General features: G+C 38.5%; 2 protein-coding genes across 3 annotated transcripts; one reads left to right on the top strand and one right to left on the bottom strand.

Annotated features, from left to right (window-relative positions):
• The first annotated feature begins 53 nt into the window (after window positions 1-53).
• Window positions 54-10914, top strand: LOC103997117 (protein VACUOLELESS1). 2 transcript variants are annotated; one of them, XM_018818370.2, is made up of 16 exons: window positions 54-1010; window positions 2084-2143; window positions 2871-3164; window positions 4676-4815; window positions 5802-5907; window positions 5993-6085; window positions 6532-6621; window positions 6706-6819; window positions 7512-7619; window positions 7724-7797; window positions 7889-7943; window positions 8779-8960; window positions 9409-9538; window positions 9602-9704; window positions 10032-10129; window positions 10491-10914. In XM_018818370.2, exons 1-16 carry the CDS (start codon window positions 234-236, stop codon window positions 10653-10655), a joined length of 2589 nt encoding a protein of 862 aa, XP_018673915.1. In that variant the 5' UTR covers window positions 54-233; the 3' UTR covers window positions 10656-10914. The 2 variants fall into 2 exon arrangements, with proteins under 2 accessions (XP_018673915.1, XP_009416537.1); XM_009418262.3 differs by lacking the exon at window positions 2084-2143 and having other exon boundaries at window positions 55-1010.
• A 518-nt stretch (window positions 10915-11432) lies between these two features.
• LOC103997116 (3-hydroxyisobutyryl-CoA hydrolase-like protein 5) lies at window positions 11433-15603 on the bottom strand. Its single transcript, XM_009418261.3, has 15 exons — window positions 15447-15603; window positions 15282-15365; window positions 15110-15178; window positions 14952-15012; window positions 14780-14853; window positions 14601-14684; window positions 14373-14457; window positions 13860-13945; window positions 13538-13659; window positions 13400-13460; window positions 12968-13066; window positions 12504-12605; window positions 12049-12090; window positions 11869-11975; window positions 11433-11791 (listed from the first exon to the last, which is right to left on the bottom strand). The coding sequence occupies exons 1-15, from the start codon at window positions 15474-15476 to the stop codon at window positions 11746-11748; spliced, it is 1152 nt and encodes a 383-aa protein (XP_009416536.2). The 5' UTR covers window positions 15477-15603; the 3' UTR covers window positions 11433-11745.
• Window positions 15604-18857: the final 3254 nt, after the last annotated feature.

Here is an 18857-nt window from a genome sequence, read left to right as displayed (position 1 = left end):
CGGGCCAAGCCAGCCTTTTATAGCGAAGCATCGACCCGGTCTCGATGTCGCGCAGCTGTGTGGGTTCGGCTTCTCGGCTTTCCAAGGCTTCTAGCGCCACAAGGAGAGAGAGAGAGAGAGAGTCTATTCTTGGCGTCCTTTTCCTTGGCCCCTCTTACCCAACTTCTCTTCCTCTTCGAGAGAGATCTACGATCTAGGGTTTTCCGCCGATCCGCTTGGCCGGAACCCCAGCCATGACGTCCGTCTCCGTTGCCGGGGAGTGGCAGCTCCTCTACAACCGCTTCTACCGCAAGCTAACCATCTACACGATGCAGTGGGGCCGCATCGACCTCTCCCGCCACCGTATCGCCGCTGCACCCTTTGGCGGCCCCGTCGCGGCCATCCGCGACGATTCCAAGATTGTCCAGCTCTACGCCGAGTCCGCCCGCCGCAAGCTCCTCATCTTCAACGCCGCCGGTCGCGCCCTCGCCTCCGCCATCTGGGACCGCCCAGGCGGCCGCCTTGTCGGCATGGCCTGGACCGATGATCAGGTCCTCGTCTGCGTTGTCCAGGACGGCACCGTCTACCGCTATAACGTCCACGCCGAGCTCTGCGCCCCCCAGTTCTCCATGGGGAAGGAATGTTTCGAGCAGGGCGTCGTGGATTGCGTCTTTTGGGGGAACGGCATGGTGTGCATCACCGAGGGGTTCCTGATCTTCTGCGTCCCCGACTTCAAGAATCCGGTGCCGTGCAGGCTCTCTGATCCAGGGATCGATGAGTATCCGCTGTGCGTGGCGGTGATCGATCCGCAATACACGATGTCCGGGAACGTGGAGGTGCTGCTCGGGGTGGGGGATCACGTGCTGCTGGTGGAGGAGGACGGGGTGCAGCAGCTGGGGGTCGGAGTTGGGCCTTTCCAGAAAATGGCTGTCTCTCAGAATGGGAAGTATCTCGCAACATTCACACATGATGGCCGGCTTCTGGTCATTTTGACGGATTTCTCCAAAATCATCTTTGAATACACCTGCGAGGTCAGTTGATGTTTGTGCTCTGACCATCTTCCTTATTTCTCTGTAGCATACGCATCTGTCATTATTCTAGTCAAGGATTCAGAACTAGTACAACCCCATTTCTGAACCTGTGATCGGATTGCTATTGTAACTGTATCAGCATATAACAAGAAATCCATCCTTCTTCATTCTGAAGACAGCATCATATTTTAATCTTGACGTGGCCTAGCATTCTGAAGATAGTATCAGAACTAGTACTACCCTAGGTTTGGGCGTCATATTAGGTTTACTTTTGTGTCATCTAGTATCTAGATCAAACCATTTAATTCGAATGAGGCTTTTCATTTGTTCTTTCTTTTCCTGGAGATTTGAAGTTCATTATATTTTTTTAGGCAACTCTTCTACTTGTTGGTTTGGAATCATTATTGAGTAGAATTAATGAGATGAGTCCTAGTTTATTCACATACTTTGTCAGGATGCTTTTGAATCATTAGGACGTTCAGTAAGACCCTAGTTACTCTAGAAATACTTAAATTGTTTCTTATGGGCAGCAAATTCTAAATTCAGACTTCTTTAGAATCTTATGTCTTTGTTCTTATTATTTTGGACTTGTGTATTAGGTAGATATCCAGTTGAATCTCTCAGGATAGAGGGTCTCATAAGAGATATGGTGTTGTGCCAAGTTAATGATTTTTGGTTCTCAAAAAGACAACTTTAATAGGTCAACATTCTTGCTTCACTTTTTCCTAGTTCTAGCTTTCATGTTTTGTAGCAGTCATAAGCACCAAGGGCAAACCTACAAATCACTTGAAGCATTTACTTTAGTTGTCCCTTTAAATGCCCTTGTCAAATAGTTCGACCAATCATGGCATATCCTTTGACATATTTCCTATAAAATTTTAGTTTTGATATATTTGTTATTAAGTTCTATTTTTTGCATTGCATTCTAAATTTCTAATAGAGGAATTTGTATCAACACTAACATCATTTATTTGTTCTTATTCTAACATGGGTAATGGAATTGTGGCAAGCCACACCTTGGCATCCTTACATTGACCTATAATTCTCATACATACATGGTCCTGTGTTTTAAGGAGGGGACTTCCTACAATCTGAACTTAGAGAACAACATGCATGTTTTGTTTTGGAGGGCGGTAGGTTTTTCCTGGAGCTTGTCAGGTTCTTTAGTTCAATAGATTAATTTTGTTCAATGAGTTCTGTTTATTCTGTATATCAGGCTCTTTCTGGTAGTTATATATAGGATCAGTGGTATTTCAGAGTTTGACATGCTTTTAAACAGAATTTGTAGTTTGTAATGCTTTTTAAAGAAATGTCAAAACTGTGAAATACCAGATGTACCCCCAGTGTAGACTGTAGAGTCTTCTGTCATTGTGGCATCTAGGGAAGGGTCAATGTACGAATCATCGTGCCAAGGCCCGCCCTCACAATCATGAAATACAAATTAAATGTGCCTACATGCTATCCATGTGTAAATAAACACTTCCACATTTACCCACTTTTCACAATGGAACATTGAACATCTTGCAGGAATCCTATACATGACATACATATTCATATAAAGTTCCTTTTTCCCTGCTGCCTTATTTGGGTTCCAGTCTTTATATCATTCCACATCTCCATTAACAAGCTTAGAATACTTGAGGTGGGCATACTCTTTTGTTGTTTATTTCTTCTCATTGAAGATATCCATCTATGGTTGTAGGCAACTTTTAAAAGTAAGCAAATGTTATAGGAAAGGAAAGAGAGAAAGAAAGAATGTATATGCTTCAAATTTCAACCATACGTTTGCTAATGAGGCAACTTTCATTCGTGTTACATGCTTGGTAATATTTCATTACAGATATTAAACCTCTTTTGCAGTCTGCCTTACCTCCAGAACAGATATCTTGGTGCGGGTTGGACAGTGTGCTACTCTATTGGGATGAAAGAGAGCTTCTTATGGTGGGCCCTCATGGACATCCAGTGAGCTATTTGTATGATGAACCGATAAGACTCATTCCTGAGTGTGATGGAGTGAGACTTCTTTCAAATTCAAGCATGGAGTTCCTACAACGAGTTCCTGACTCTACTGTTTCTATCTTTCAAGTTGGTAGCACATTGCCAGCAGCTTTGCTATATGATGCTTTGGAGCACTTTGATAGATGCAGTTCTAAGGTATCTTGCTAAGTTTTTCAACATATTGGAAGTATTTTGTCATGTTTTGTTATCCATCCAGTTGATTACATGTTTTGGTTCTTGCCCGATTTCCTGCTTTTATAATTTGAGTGTTCTTTGTATTTCTTTTGGACTCGTACCTGATATGTTAAGATTTTTCATTTTGTGAAATCAACACATGATTACTGCTTCATGTTTGCAAATTGGACTGTGGGATTTCATTGCACATTCTGTTTTGCTATATATTATATTATTGAGTACCTGAGATTCTTTGGTTTATTTTGTAATGATGGTGATCTTGATGTTATTTTCCTTTTAATGCTGCTGCTTTCTATATCTACTAGGTTAGCTTTGGCAAAGGTATCTTGTCTCTTGCCCATTTGTTTGCTTTGCGATTAGACCTAGACTTTCTGACCATTTTCATCCTTATAACATGAACTTGTTTAGAGACCAACTGTCATGAATGAGTCTCATCATAATTAAAATGCTTAAGGCACATCGTTATTTTTTGTAATATGATTTTGGATTCTATTCTTATTATAATTAAATAACATAGTCCTACTTTATGCTTGGATTGGGTTGGGGTTTTTTTTTTTTTTTCTGTTGATAGGATTTTTAATATTATAAGTTAACAAAGGAAAGCCTTTTGATGGGATTTGTGATATTATGTTAACAAAGGAAAAAACCTTATCCTTTTTCAATACTAATTATCATGAAAGTTTTTGACGAGTCTACATTTAGGATGTTCTTTGTCCAAGGTAAGACTGGAGTAAAATGAATACTTGTTAACTAAATGGGATCTACAAGGCCATGTCACCCTGAGCACATTTCTCTCTAATTTTCATGATTTTACTCATTTTTAACTTTTTTGTCCTTTAGCACCTTTTCTAAACCTTCAGGTTTCACTGTCAATCTCTTAATTCATCTTTACGTATTATGTTTATGCTATTTTCTGCTTTTTGAGCTGACTTATGCACATCAAAATTGAGGCTAAGCATTCATTTGGGCTAAAATGCGGTTCAGTAGTGTGCTTAATTATCCATCATAATTGGACTTCTACTTTTTAAGTTTGACTTTCTGGTTTTATTGCTTCCCTGGCCCTGCCTATGAGCATTCCAGAAGTAGATTAGGATTGACTTAGTAACCCACCAGCTACTCTGTTGTTTCTTAAATATATCTCCATACTTTTAAAAGTAGAAAAGCCACTTTTAAATAAAGCTTTGCTGAAAGAAAAGGCATGATTCAAAAAGTTAGTTGAATCATGTTTTAGTTTTAGTTTTTTTATATTGAAGAGTCGACAAGGAATTCAACTTTGAGGTTGTTGCTGTTATTTTTTGAAGTTTGTGGTTATTAGATTTTGTCATAGAGACTGGTTCGTGAAATAATGTGGCTTCACCCTTGCTTTGCGTTATTATGAGGCTACTCTCTGTCAGAGTAATATTTGCTAGAATTACTGTTCAATTTGGGGAAGTGATCCTATTACTTATTATTTATCTGGTGTCACTTGACAGGCTGATGAAAACTTACGATTGATCCGATCCTCTCTGGCTGAGGCAGTTGAGACTTGTATAGATGCTGCTGGGCATGAATTTGATGTTTCACGCCAACGGACACTGCTGAGAGCTGCTAGCTATGGTCGGGCCTTTTGCAGGTTGGTTATCACATAAATCAGCACTCTTTTGGCAAAAGGAAGACATGAAATGCTATAGATGGATATTTCTGCGATCAGTTTACTGCTTTTTTTTTGTCTATGTTTTTGTGAATTGTTTAAATGGTTCAGTTGAGCTTTGGTAATGTTGTTATTGTTATCATCAGTTTGTCAGCATGCATTTTTAAATTTCTGCACTCTGTTTTCTACTCTGTTGGTTCATTATTATCTTAGATTATGGATGTAACTTATTATAATTCTTGATCAGTTTTGCATAGTAGCTCTATACGTAACAGAGGCTGAAAATTCCTTAAATATTTACTCATCCTGTACACTGATAGGCAGATTTATGCAGAATACTTTTATATTTATAGTCATAATTGTATTAACTAAATTTTACTTAACATCTTCTTCCTCTCTCTGGCCAATAATGTAATAGAACTTTGGTTATTGGTTTGGAATTTTAATTAATTTAATAAACTACAGACTAAGGAACCTTATTGCATTTATGGTTGTCATTCAGTAACTTTAAAGTAAAGGAGTTTTGTACCTACTTATATTCTTTTGATGTAAGCGGTTGATGTCACCTATGCTTTATGCCTTTTTTCTGTACTTGTTTTGGTCTATATGCCCTAGAAATGTTGAAGTATATAATAGTTTCTCACAGTTGCATCTTGACAACCATCTTACTATTCAAGGTTTTGAATACGTCTCAACCATACTTAGTATTTACCGGTCCTACCAAGTGCCACAATCAGAACATATATCTCAATAACATTACCAGACACTGTTTTTCTGTGTGATCATTTTCCTTGACTTACAAAGACTAAAAGTCATCTTCTGTTCAATTTTTTGGTTGGTTTATTAGATTTAAAACATCAAAGGTCGTGGCAACCCATGAAATTTTGTGGTAGTCGCCTTTTTGTTTCTAAAGAACAACTTATTTTCTGATTTTTATCTTGGCAATGATATCCAGTTGGCTTTGGCAGTCAGTTTCCACGAGACCATTTTCAAGAAATGTGCAAAATACTACGAGTACTAAATGCTGTTCGCAACCATGAGATTGGTATCCCCCTTAGCATTCAACAATACAAGGTCTTATTTCTTTTGATGACTGCAATTAATTGTTGGACCCTTTTTTTTATTAAGTTGAGTTAACCTCAAAATATTCTTTACTCAGTTGCTTACTGCACCAGTATTGATTGGGCGGTTGATCAATGCCAACCACCATCTTGTGGCTTTGCGAATTTCTGAGTACCTTAACTTAAATCCGGTAGTCCTCTTTATCCATATGACTTTTTGATGTTTGTTTTATATACTTGTCAGCTGATGCCTAATAATGAATTTGTTGAGGAATTTACTTTTATATTTGAAGTTATTGGAACTAAATATGCTGAAGCTTGTAGTAGCGAATTTCATCTTTTCTTGAATATTCCATTCATAATTAGTCCATTAATTTGTCAATCTATAAAATGATTAATTTTCTACCCATCGTTTATTGGATGCCTCCTAAGGACCTGCCTGGTTATTAAGTTCTACAAGGTACATTCATATTTTTCAAAGATAGATGACCATTTGATATTAAAGGAGAATAAAAGATGATAATGAAATATGGTGCTAATTATCTATCATGGGAAACTGGTTACTTCATATGCCATAGTGGATATAAAAGGCTGTTATTGCTCATGTTAACGTCCTTTTCTTGTGATATTGATTTAGGAGGTGGTTATAATGCACTGGGCATGTGCAAAGATAACCGCTTCACCAGCTATTCAAGACTCTGCTCTTCTGGAAATCTTGCTTGACAAGGTTTGTGTTCTGATACATCAGAGAATCTACTAACTTAACTGTTTACAGTGTGTCTCACCGGTCAACCTGGCATTTGTGTTGCAGCTAAAATTATGCAAAGGCATATCTTATGCTGCGATTGCTGCTCATGCAGACAACAGTGGGCGCCGAAAGTTAGCTGCAATGATTGTTGATCATGAGCCACATTCTTCCAAGCAGGCATGTTAAATTGCTTAACTTCAGTTCTTCCATGTGGTTTGTGTGAATAATTTGGTTTCTTTGACAGATAACTGCACTTAATGTTGTGGCAACTTTTCAGAGATTAACAAAATCTGGGAACTTTTGAGATGATTCCTTGGATTTTGATAGTATAGTTGTTTTTCATCTTGCCTCTCTACATGTTTCCTGATATTTTAGTTAATTTAGAGTTTGCTGTTCACATGTTACAGATCCATTCTCAGTAACTGTCAGCTAAAAGGTAGCAATAAACTTGCAGTTCAGATAAAAATTAGTTTCAATGACACCACATGTGTTAAGAGTTAACTATGTCTTTCTTTTGTTATAATAGTTTGACAGAATATGCTTGTTCTATTTGAACATTATTGTTTTAGAGAACTTCTCAGCATCTTGGATACTTCAGACACTGTTTTACTTTAGATAATGCTTACATTGTAAATTTTGTAAGCAGGCTCTAGTTTGGCCACTTAAGTCAATTTGTTGTGACTCACAAATATCTAGAAATTTCTCAAGTATTTATGTGTGTGGTATCTGATGCACAGAACTAGCCATTTGTTATTCATGCATTGGTGGCGTATGCAAGGCTCAGCATTTTGCTGGTAGAATGTATTTTGACAATTTTGTCCTTGAACTTCTAAAAATAACACTAGCAGTTGTGTGTCTACTTTTAACAGGTTCCTTTACTACTAAGCATAGAAGAGGAGGATTCTGCCCTGGTAAAGGCAATTGAAAGTGGTGATACAGACCTTGTCTATCTTGTTCTGTTTCATATCTGGCAGAAGGTATTGCTATTGTTGAAACTAAAATTGCATTTAGTTTGTGTAAACTATTTGGTTTGTGGGCCTATACCCATTATGTGAATTGTAATTTATGTCATGTATTGCAGAAGCCGGCTTTGGATTTTTTTGGAACGATAAATGCAAGACCTTTAGCTCGTGATTTATTTATATCATATTCAAGGTAGTTTGAAAAGCTAAATATGGGGGTAGCTTCATTTCAAGCTGTTGTTGAATATTGGTCAATATTCATATGTTTGTGTCTGTGTTTGTAGGTATTATAAGCATGAGTTCCTGAAGGATTTTTTTCTTTCCACAGGTCGACTCCAAGTAAGTGATCAATACATCTTAAAAAACTGGTTGATATATTTAAATCTTCTATATCTGCCAAACCATTTTTTAGGCTACAAATGTGTAGATGTATTTTTAATCTTTTTATTTGATGTGCTATATTGCAGTTGATACTTGATAGTATTTGACTCTGTTTTTCATTGATGACGAACGATATGGAATTTAGAAGACAAGTGTAACTGGAGTTATTAGAAAACATTGCTAGCTTGTAAAATGTGGATTCTTTGGCTTGACTCCTAATTTTCTTGATTTTTTTTACCAGCCAGCTGAATAGTTTTGGTAAATAGAGAACACTATATGTTGCCGTATACCCTTTACTATGAGGCCATCATTTGTTCTCATGCTACTCAAGTGACATCAATTTACGCATAGTTCACACGTAATTCTGCTTAGAGAACATTGAGGATATATCAGATATTGTAAATGGGCCTCAGTGTGTGATGAGGTTTTAAGAGTTATTTTATGGCAGAATGCTAGACTACTGTTCAGTTTGTGTAATAATGCAGCTGTTGTCACTAAATTGACTTGTGTTTTCTTGTGGTAGTTATAAATTAATTATTGTGTTTTCTTAAAAGAATTCATCCAGGATTTTGAGATGTCAAAATTGCTTGATAATTAATTGTATCTACATAACTGTGAGAAAATTTAATCTTTTAGTAGATAAGAGGTTTGAGTATATGTGATTTTTTATGTTTGCAAGTATTTAGAAGATATCTATCTATACTGGCCGGTCCTCCTTGAAACCTGAAAATTATCTGAGGCCTTCTATTTAATTGTATATGGTCTTTATATATGTAGAAATTGGGCTTTGCAGGATGTTGCTTTTCTTTTGTTAAAGGAATCATGGAAGTTAGAAAAGAATCCAATGGCAAGCAAAGGATCTCCCCTCCACGGTCCACGGATAAGGCTTATTGAGCAAACTCAAAAACTTTTTTCTGAAACAAAGGAACATAACTTTGAATCAAAAGCTGCTGAAGAACATGCAAAGTTGTTAAGGTAAGGTGATTTTATTAAACTGCTTTTTTTTTTTTTGACAAGTGGTACATTTGATTGCTGGTGAACCCACTCTTTTTTGGATCACCATACGTAGGGCAGAATTAGTTTTTAGCTTGTAAACAATGTCCTACGAAAATGGGATTCATGACTTCTGTTTTGTTAGGACATGGAATCATCCTTTTCTACAATTTTCTTTAGCTAATACATTGTTTCTAACTTTTTAGTTGTATTGGATTTTCTTTACCACAATGTTGGACGCTAATTTGCATTGGGACCTCAGTTGCAGAAATAACCACCAATAAATTATTAGAATATGAGAACTTGATTCAAATTGTCTTGCAATTTAATTTCTGATGTTTGATCCCATCAACATCTGTATGATTTATATGTAAAGATTGGTTCTTACTGAATATTTTGCTCTAACATTTTGCTTGCCATCTCTTGAAAGACTGCAACACGACTTAGAAGTCTCCACAAAACAGGCAATATTTGTTGATTCTAGCATCAGTGATACTATACGAACATGCATTGTGCTGGGAAACCATCGAGAGGCAATGCGAGTGAGGACAGAATTCAAGGTATTTTGGATTTTACCTTTGGATGGTATTTTGGTGTGTTCTTTTATGAAAATCATATTGTAGGTTTCTGAGAAGCGGTGGTACTGGCTGAAAGCATTTGCGCTTGCCACAGTTAGAGACTGGGATGCACTTGAAAAATTTTCAAAGGAGAAGAGACCACCTGGCGGTAAGATGTCTTGTACCCATCCTTCATGACTTCATTCTGGCTTATTGCGGTCTCAAGAAATGTTAATGGGATCTTTCTCTTGTTTTGTTTTATTACCCATCCCTAGAAATGTTAGGCGCTTCAATGGTTTTGCACCAAACGTGAATGGGATCTTTCTCTTGTTTTGTTTTATTACCCATCCCTAGAAATGTTAGACGCTTACAATGGTTTTGCACCAAACGTGAATGGGATCTTTCTCTTGTTTTGCTTTATTAGCCACATGCATCATATATTGTGCATCATTAGAAGTTTAAATCTTAATATTTTATTGTTAATCTTAATTGACAGGCTATAAACCTTTTGTGGAAGCATGTATTGATGCTGATGAGAAAGCAGAAGCCATCAAGTACATTCCAAAACTTACAGAGCCTCGGGAAAGATCAGAGGTTTTTTTTTTTTTGTCGTTTCTAGCTAATTTTGTGTTTTAGTAAATAACCTTACTCAAGTTTTTTTCTACTCAGACAAACCTTGCAGAAACAGTTTTTTATTTTTTTCTATTCACTGCTATATCACTGTATATCCGCATAAAAATGAATTGTGCATTAGCCTTGAGAGATTGGTACTTCATGTATATATGGTTTATGATATTGTTAAGATGAACTTGATGGAGTTATGCAATCTTGCCTCAGCAATGAGGTTTGTAGCAAATAATCTATCCAAACTTTCTAATTGTCCGGCACCAGCCGTCTTTGATATTTGGAATCGGTTTACTAGTATTATTTGATAAAGGATATTCCTAACTTGCAGGCATATGCACGGATTGGCATGGCTAAGGAAGCTGCTGATGCTGCTTCTCAGGCTAAAGATAGTGAACTGTTTGGCCGGTTAAAGCTGACTCTGGCTCAAAATGCTGCTGCATCATCCATTTTCGACACCTTGAGGGATCGATTATCATTTCAAGGAGTATATTAACAAGACTTTTTCTTGTGGCTTATGCTTCAAAGGACTTCTAGCAGGCATCTTCTTGTGTCTATAAGCCCGCCTTTGTGTCGTTTTTAGTCTCTCAGATGCCCATCCATCACCAGCGTGCAGGTCATCTCATGAGAAGGGTTGCTTTGTATAGCAGCAACAATTTGTTCATCATCATATTTTTCCAAGATACTTCTTGTTTTCTATTTTCTTGGTTCAAAATATATATTCGGTTGTCTATAAGCAGGCCTTTTGTGTCTAATGCTTTGTGGCTTTTAGTCTCTCAGATGCCCATCCATCCATCCATCTCCTCTGTGCATGTCAATTTCACGAGAGTAGGTTTGTTTTGTGTATCAACAATTTGTTCATCATCATATTTCTCCAAGATACGTGTTGTTTTCTTTTTCTTTTTTTTCTTGGTTTGTGAGAGATTTGGTCAGTTGTATTTCTTCTTTTTGGGGGCATTTGTTCTAGAATCTTCATGGATAGTTGTTCCACAGTGTGACCTTCCCTCTTCCTATAGTGCCGTTTAGTTGGTCTCTGGAGTCATCTAAAGCTCTTTCGTGGCTTTTCGATGACCCGAAAGGGAGGGATTTAGTAATCTGTTGGCACGAGGGCGTGTTGTTAACGCTAAATTATTGACCAGCTTTGTAGTATAGTAAATTACTATCCCTGAAGATGTGGACCACAAATCGATCTGGGGAACAGGTATGATAAGATTCAATTACCAGCCTAAAATAGGAGACCGAGATAGTCACGGCCAATTTGTTACAACAGATGTTGATTCGTCCAAATCTTTGATGCGTTAAAATATTGTAGGTCTGGTTTAGGGGAACAAGGACTTCATGATGGTCCACTTAAATAAACAACAGCACATACAGGCACGCATTACTACTGCCGACGCTTCTTATTCAGCTCCAAGCATATTGTAGATGCATTAAAATATTGTTGTACAACAAGGACTTCATCCAAACACACCACCACCACTGACGACATTACCTATTCATCTGAGCATAAAATTCTATCTTGAATTCTTTATTTGTGGTACAAAAGCGGAGCGATGCCTTCACCGGCTATTCTGTGGCTGTGGCTCTCATTTCAGGCTTGGATAGACCGTGTCCTCGTACTTCCCACTCCACCTGTAAAATGATACGTCAGGCAGGAATCGAGAAACGAAGTTGAGGGGGGGGGTTGGCGTTCAAAGTTGGAAGGTGACCTGCTCTTTTCATCGGTCGGTATCTGAAGTTCCAGTTCATCAGCAAATGGTTCAAAAACAAGGTCAACTTTCTCGCGGCTCACTTCTTGGAAGCTCGACGGATTCCACTACATCACCATACATCATCAGAAAGACGAGTACTACTTAGCATAGTCAGGCAGAGAAGAGAGAGAGAGATACCTTGGGGGCGTTGTCCTTATCGATGCTGAGTGCTCTGATGCCCTTACCAACCAAAGAAAAACACAAAGGGAAACAAGAATCAACCATCAGTTTCGTGTCAACACAAACTAAGAGACGTCTAGCAATCTACTAGTCTGTCTCTATTGAAAGTTCCTCTTAAGGAGGAATCCCCATTAAAATGAAAAAAAATACAACAACAATCAGAAAAGTCATCAATTTTGTCTGCTGCATACTACTTTTGGGAACGTGGGAACTAAAGTCTCCCACTGAGTCTCGCCATTACATAGTCTTCGACTCCTCTCTTTCCGCGTTCCCACTAAAATATGAAATCTAAACTTGGCATGGAATGGTTCCCCACTGTCTCGCCATAACATAGTCTTTTGACTCCTCTCTTTCCGCATTCCCACTAAAATATGAAATCTAAGCTTGGCATGGAATGGTCAGAACATATGTACCTCGTAAACGTCAGAAGAAATGACTGATCTTAGCAGATTCATGGTGAGTCTGAATTCATTTTTTAGACATTCAGCTAAAGTTCGCTTTCTTCCTCCTCGAATCTGCAAATGCAACGTAGCCAAGTAAGACCCTTTTAAGTGTTGGATCAAGTCAAGATGGAGAAGAAACCAGAACCAATTCTCTGCTAATGCTTTGCAATACAAGACCACAAATACATAAACATGCAGCATGTCAGGGAAACCTCAAAATTTTTACACTTGATATTATTGTCAATCAGACCGAATTTCACTCCTAATTTACATGCATTAATGTGCAAATTCAATGCAAAAATAGGCACCTAAGAAGTTAACTTGTCCATACGTAAATGCAGAATTATCATTTTGTGGACTGCGCTTTAATGTTTCCCTACATTCCATCCATGTAATTGAAATGCATATATAAGGAAGGTTGCAAGATTCAGTACGGATTTTAATGTTATCTTCAACCCAGTGGGAGAAGATCTCTTTAGCCCTTTGAGAATAGGAGAGATCCATTCGTTTCCGTCCATTTTTGACTCAGCTTCCTGCAAAAGAAAAGGTGAGGCAAGGTTCGCGTCATTGTAACACGTAGATGTGCTAACCATCAAAATGAACCTAGCTATTGGAAGTGAAGTTTATTTATCGTGTATGCAAACGTTAAAATCAGTGTTCACTCCATCGAGATTTGCATCTCGAAGATGAAAGCAGTTTACATCCACCTCATTATCTTCAAATTCATAAAATTTAAGATAAGAAAACAGAAATTCCAATTCAGAATATGATCCTATAGATACCATATGGCATCCAAGAGATCACTGCAGCAACTAATAAAGAGAGCATCAAGAGGTTAACGCAGCAATTAATTGAAGAAAACTCACAAATGATTTAATTATCTCTTCCACAGACTCCTCGCAGAAGCATTTATCAATTGTTGATAGCCTACAGAAGCCCACATCTAAGATATTTTCCAAGGATTAGAAAAAAAATATGAACCACTAGTGATTGTGAGCCTTTACTTGTTCAAGATGCTTTCTTCATCAGGCTGAACATTTAGTGAAAATTCTTCCACTATTGCTCTGATAGAATCCTCGTCCGTAGAGCTCAAGTTCACCAAACAATTTTCTAGCTCATGCAATTTCTGCAATTAACATTTCACAAAATTCCTTCAGTGTTCTTCATCTAAATATGAACGGTCACCACGGTTGAGGAACACTTGAAACACAAAGAAGGGAGGAAAAAAAATGAGCAATAAAATTTTAAAAAAATTAATCAGCACACCAAAGCGTTGACCTGAACATAATATGTCAAGGGGAACAAACAATTATTTTGATATTTTACCTCTGATGGAACAAAATGTGTTGCAAGTCCTGCTGCAATCATTTCCTTCCCATTCAATCTTGCACTAGTTAAAGCCAAGAACTCCCCTGTAAATCCACTCAGGAACCAGAAACCAATGGGTTATCAGAGAAACATAAACCGGAAAAATTAAAAGACATAAAAGCTACAGCTATAAAATGCAATTAATTAGAAAAATAACAAATAAAACGCAGCTAAATCTTTTTGTTGTAGCTCTTGGAATCCAAAACCCCCTAATTATCAAAGACATGGTTTGCTAAACCGGCCAGTTCCATATGGTTAGACTTGTATTAATCGGTCTGACCCTCGGTCAATATATCGATCACCATAATCGGACGGTCCGATCGGCTCTGATTATATATATTATATACATAAACTAAAGCTCATGTTTTTTTCTCTTTTCCTTCTTCCTCTCCTCCACTCCCTCCCGCAACAGTAGCGCAGCACGTTAAGGGGTTGATTCAGAGAACCATCATCTGAAACTTAGAAGCTCACCCAAATATCCAGAAAGGCGTGGAAGAATATAAGAAAAGCTGCAGTCTGTATGAAGTCCGATGCTTGCTTCAGGCACACTAAAAACCTGCCGGAAAAGAAATAACAGCTGATTACCCTCTTCCAGGGTCAGCAAATTTTTTTTTTCTATGATTTGGATTCAACACAGAAAAGGTTACAATCATAAAAAAAATTGTAAGCATCGCCGAGGGGAGATCAATTAATACGCACCGTTTTCTCTGTGACGACAGAAATTTTTGTTGGGACAACCATAGAAGCACCTCCGCCCATGACTATTCCATTAGCGAGGGCAACCTGGGCAAATCGAAGAATAGCTCCATGAAACCGAAGGTCAATTAAGTCAAAGCGGAAGCTCCCTCTCTTCCAAAACCAAGCAAAAGGTCAATTACCATGGGTTTCTTATACGTGTGGATGTGATAACACAACCAGTACATTCTGTATACCACCTCAAGGCAGGAATCATCTGCCAAAAACATCCCAATGTTTTATCATCAGCACAAGAAAGCAAATTATCGCACCAAATCTGTTAAAAGCTCGATCTTATCGTTCCTATTTGCAAACCTTTTCTCCCCTCGTAGAACATCTTCAGATCGCCACCTGCACAAAAGGCACGTCCGGCGCCCTAGAAACAGAGGACAACCACAGAAGAAACCACGTCAACCGGGAACCGAGCGAGAAAGACTCGAACGAAGAGAAAATGAATCAGACCCCGCACACACCTTGAAAATGACCAGTTGGGAATCGTCATCCTTCTCCCACTTCTCCAAGAACTGAGCCAGAAGAAAAACCTGCAACCATCGATTTCGCCATGTTTCTCAGTCCGTAACATAAGAAGCAGACGTGATCGGATCACGGTCAACAAACGAAAGAAACCACGAACGGGAAGCACACCACTCTGGACGAGATGACATTGAGCTGCCGAGGGCGGTTCAAGGTGATCAACCGCGCATGCCCTACCTCCGCTGCAAGAACGACCTACAGAGAAGATCGATCCATCGATCGATCAGGAGATCACGACAAGAGAAGAAAGGAGAGCGTGATTCCGATCGGGCGTACCTCCTCGGAGTTGCTGTGTTCTCGAGCCATCCCAAGGTTGCAGGGCGTAACGGCGGTTGTTGGGGAGGGGGGATTCTTGCGGTTCGAGCAGTGGACACACAACTCGCATAAATGACGCTTATAGGAAAGAAGGCGGTGGTTGTTGGTGGGGGTGTCATCGGACGGAGAAAGAACAAGCCGTCAACAAAGCTTGACGGTTCGTCACGTGGGGGTTCGGTGACAACTAACGCCGATCTGCTGCTAAACGACGACCTAACTGGAGCAAACGCACCCCCCCCAATTATCTAGTTGGCATTTCATCATTAATATAATTATAATGTTAAAAGACAAAAGAAAATGAATTTAGATATCGTGAACGACTCCTGCACAAGTTGGTGGCGATACGCCACGTATGGTTAGACCGAGTTGTCCTTTTAGCTTGGCGGATCATCCATCCTTAACCTTCACACACAACAAATAGACAACCGGAAGGATTGCTGCCATGAATTAGGTGCCATTTTTTTCCCAAGCCACACCATTTTCGATCGAAAATAACGTGCCATCAAATTTGGTTCGCTCGACTCAGTGCAGTTGTCTCCGAGGGAAAATAACTTACATGATTTGGCCAATTATAAAGACTTTGAATTTTCAAAGATGAAAAAGATTTTATGGGATGAATGAGACATGCCAACATTAAGTCAACGGTTGGTATTCCCGCAATTCCGTGTGCCAGCTTCCGTACCAGTTGGGTTTGAAGGATCAACTTTGGCTGTGGGAAGCTCGAGAGAAGTCTCGAGATAAAGATTTCCTTTGGAAATCTTCTGATGAGATACAGACGCTTGCTCGAATGCATCGAGGAAAGGAAACGCTCAGCTGAAGAAAATACACGTAAACATGAGCTTGTGATCTGAAGTCGCATCGCATGTGTAGTTGTTCTCTGTGATGTGTATCAGCATGGTCTTTGGCTTCATGTATATGCTGCCTATCTCAACCTGTTGATCCAAGTCTGAGATCTATGATTCGGTCTGGAAAAGAGGGTCTGAAAGCAGTCAGTATGAAGACGAAGTAGAATGAAGAGGTGTTGTTCCCTCCGGTACCAAATAACACGGGATGGATCATCAAGAGATTGGCCTGTGATTCTCTGGAGAGCTTTCAGAAGTGCCTCACCATATCCTATTGCAATCTAAACAGAAATCACTTCCCTGTAAAATATTTAAAGAGAATGAATGGTTTGAGGAGAAGATATAATGAGCTTAAAAAGAGTCTCTTCGGAGAATTGAAGAACGGAGAGAAAAAGCACAATAAAAAGCCAAAACTAAGCCGGTTTGATATCTTTCCAGCAACGATTAGAAATGGCACAAAGGTTTGCATGCATTCAGATCAAGGTGAGGTCGATGCATTGACGGCATGCAATGAGCACGTGTCTGCTGGTGTTGTTTTGGAGCGAAACTACAGGGAAAGATATCATATGTAACCTTTTGTGTAGAGAGATTTTATGGTTTTCTTTACCACTTCTGACCACTATATCTATATTAGATTTTTTTTGAATGATTATTTTATTATTCTTTTGTTATATGTGGATAACATGTTAATTATTGGTCAGGATACTAAATAAATTATAGATCTAAAAGGAGAGTTAAGCAAAGCTTTTTATGTAAAAGACTTTAGTCCGGCTAAATGTATTATTAGTATAAGGATTATTGGTGACAAGAAGAATAGTAAACTTTGATTATCTCCAAAGAGATATATCGAAAGATTCCTGATAGATTTAACGTGAACAAATCAAACCCGTTTGTTGTCCATCATTATTCTACGAGTGACAAAGATAAAAAAGATACTACTTTATGCTTTAGCAGTTGACATTTTCATTGATATATGTCATGGTACGCATAAGGTCAAACATTGCTCGTGTAGTTGGTGTGGTTAATCGATTTCTCTTCAATTCTAGAAAAACACACTGGATAATGATTAGATGGATTTTCAAGTATCTTAGAGATATATTTAAATTATGTTTATGCTTTGGCATCGAAAAATCTGTTAGTTGGCTATGTAAATATAGCTGGTGATACTGATTCTAGAAAATTACTTGATGTCATTTTTTAGAAAGCAATACCTTCATTGTCAAAACTAAAAAATGTGTTGCTTTGCCTTCCATAAGTTGAATATATAGTTATAATAGAAGTTTATATAAAACTCTTACGGATTAAAAGTGTTGGTGAATAGATGTGCCATGGCTGGTGAGTCAGCATGGCCTGGTCCATGGGTCAATGTCGGGAGTCTTTCTGTCGATTGGGCTGGATGCCGAGGTCGATTGGGCCCTCGCGACGGGGTATTGATCAGCTCCTTGTGTGCCGATTTGGGCGTCGTGTATGTCGAGCTACGTCTCTCCTTTGAGGTGGCTGGCAGCTCGCCTTTGTGAGGTGGCGGGGTTTTCCTTTAAAAATGGCCTTTGTCGGGATCACCCGACGAGGCCCCTCCGACGAGCAAATCAGTGGAGTGATCAATTGAACTTTTTTCTCCCCCCTGCCTGATGCTGGCTAGAGATCTTTATAGTATTGCACGTGGGTCGGTCGTACGCAGGTTGACATGGTAGACATGTCAAATAGTGTCTTGGTACGGATTCTGACTTAGCGTGTCTCGGGAGTGGCTCTGCCTCGGGATTCCCAAGATATGACGTGCCAAACAGTATCCTAGTACAGATTCTAACTATAGCCAATGACGTCTGACGTGTCTTAGGCCAAAATATATCGTATCAAAAAGATATCTAAAAGAGTTGAAACTCAAATTAAAAAAAAATATTTTATATTATGACAATCAAAATATTATTCATCTTTGTAATTTTTTTTTAATGGAAGCATATTGATATCAAGTATATTCGAGATAAGAAATATGTATGATGTTTGCCGCTTTCCTAAATTTATCTAATCTTTTCTCAATACGCTTAGACTCAACGAAATTAATAAATTAAGCTTCAAAACCATGATCCAACTTGATGGGATTTTGTTAATTTTGTCAACTCTACATCATTGATTTAAAATGTCTCAGCCAACCATACCAATCTTATTCATAAAATAATTTGAACTTAGAATCTAAAAACTACTATTTAAAAAAATATATAACCATAGATCAATTCTCATAATCTGACTAAAGGAGATAAATTAACTCCATCGAGTCTGAATTATAGAATTAAAATACTTAAATTTAAATTAACAGTAATACATACCAAAATAAATTGATGTTACTTCCATCCATACCGTGGGACTAAACCGATCTTAATTTCTTATCCTTTTTATCATTTCGTGGGCCCAAATTGTCTGCTACGAGTGCACTCAACGGGGGTGCAGCCATGCAATTTTAGCTGCAACTTTGACCACGTACGACATGCATGACACTGCAGGAACGATCGAGAAAATGTAGGATAATGAACTGCAT

This window comes from Musa acuminata, chromosome BXJ1-9 (genome assembly GCF_036884655.1).
Source record: "Musa acuminata AAA Group cultivar baxijiao chromosome BXJ1-9, Cavendish_Baxijiao_AAA, whole genome shotgun sequence".
Classification (NCBI taxonomy): Eukaryota; Viridiplantae; Streptophyta; class Magnoliopsida; order Zingiberales; family Musaceae; genus Musa; species Musa acuminata.
Note: the sequence above shows the minus strand (reverse complement) of the source record. Positions and strands in the feature narration are given on the sequence as shown.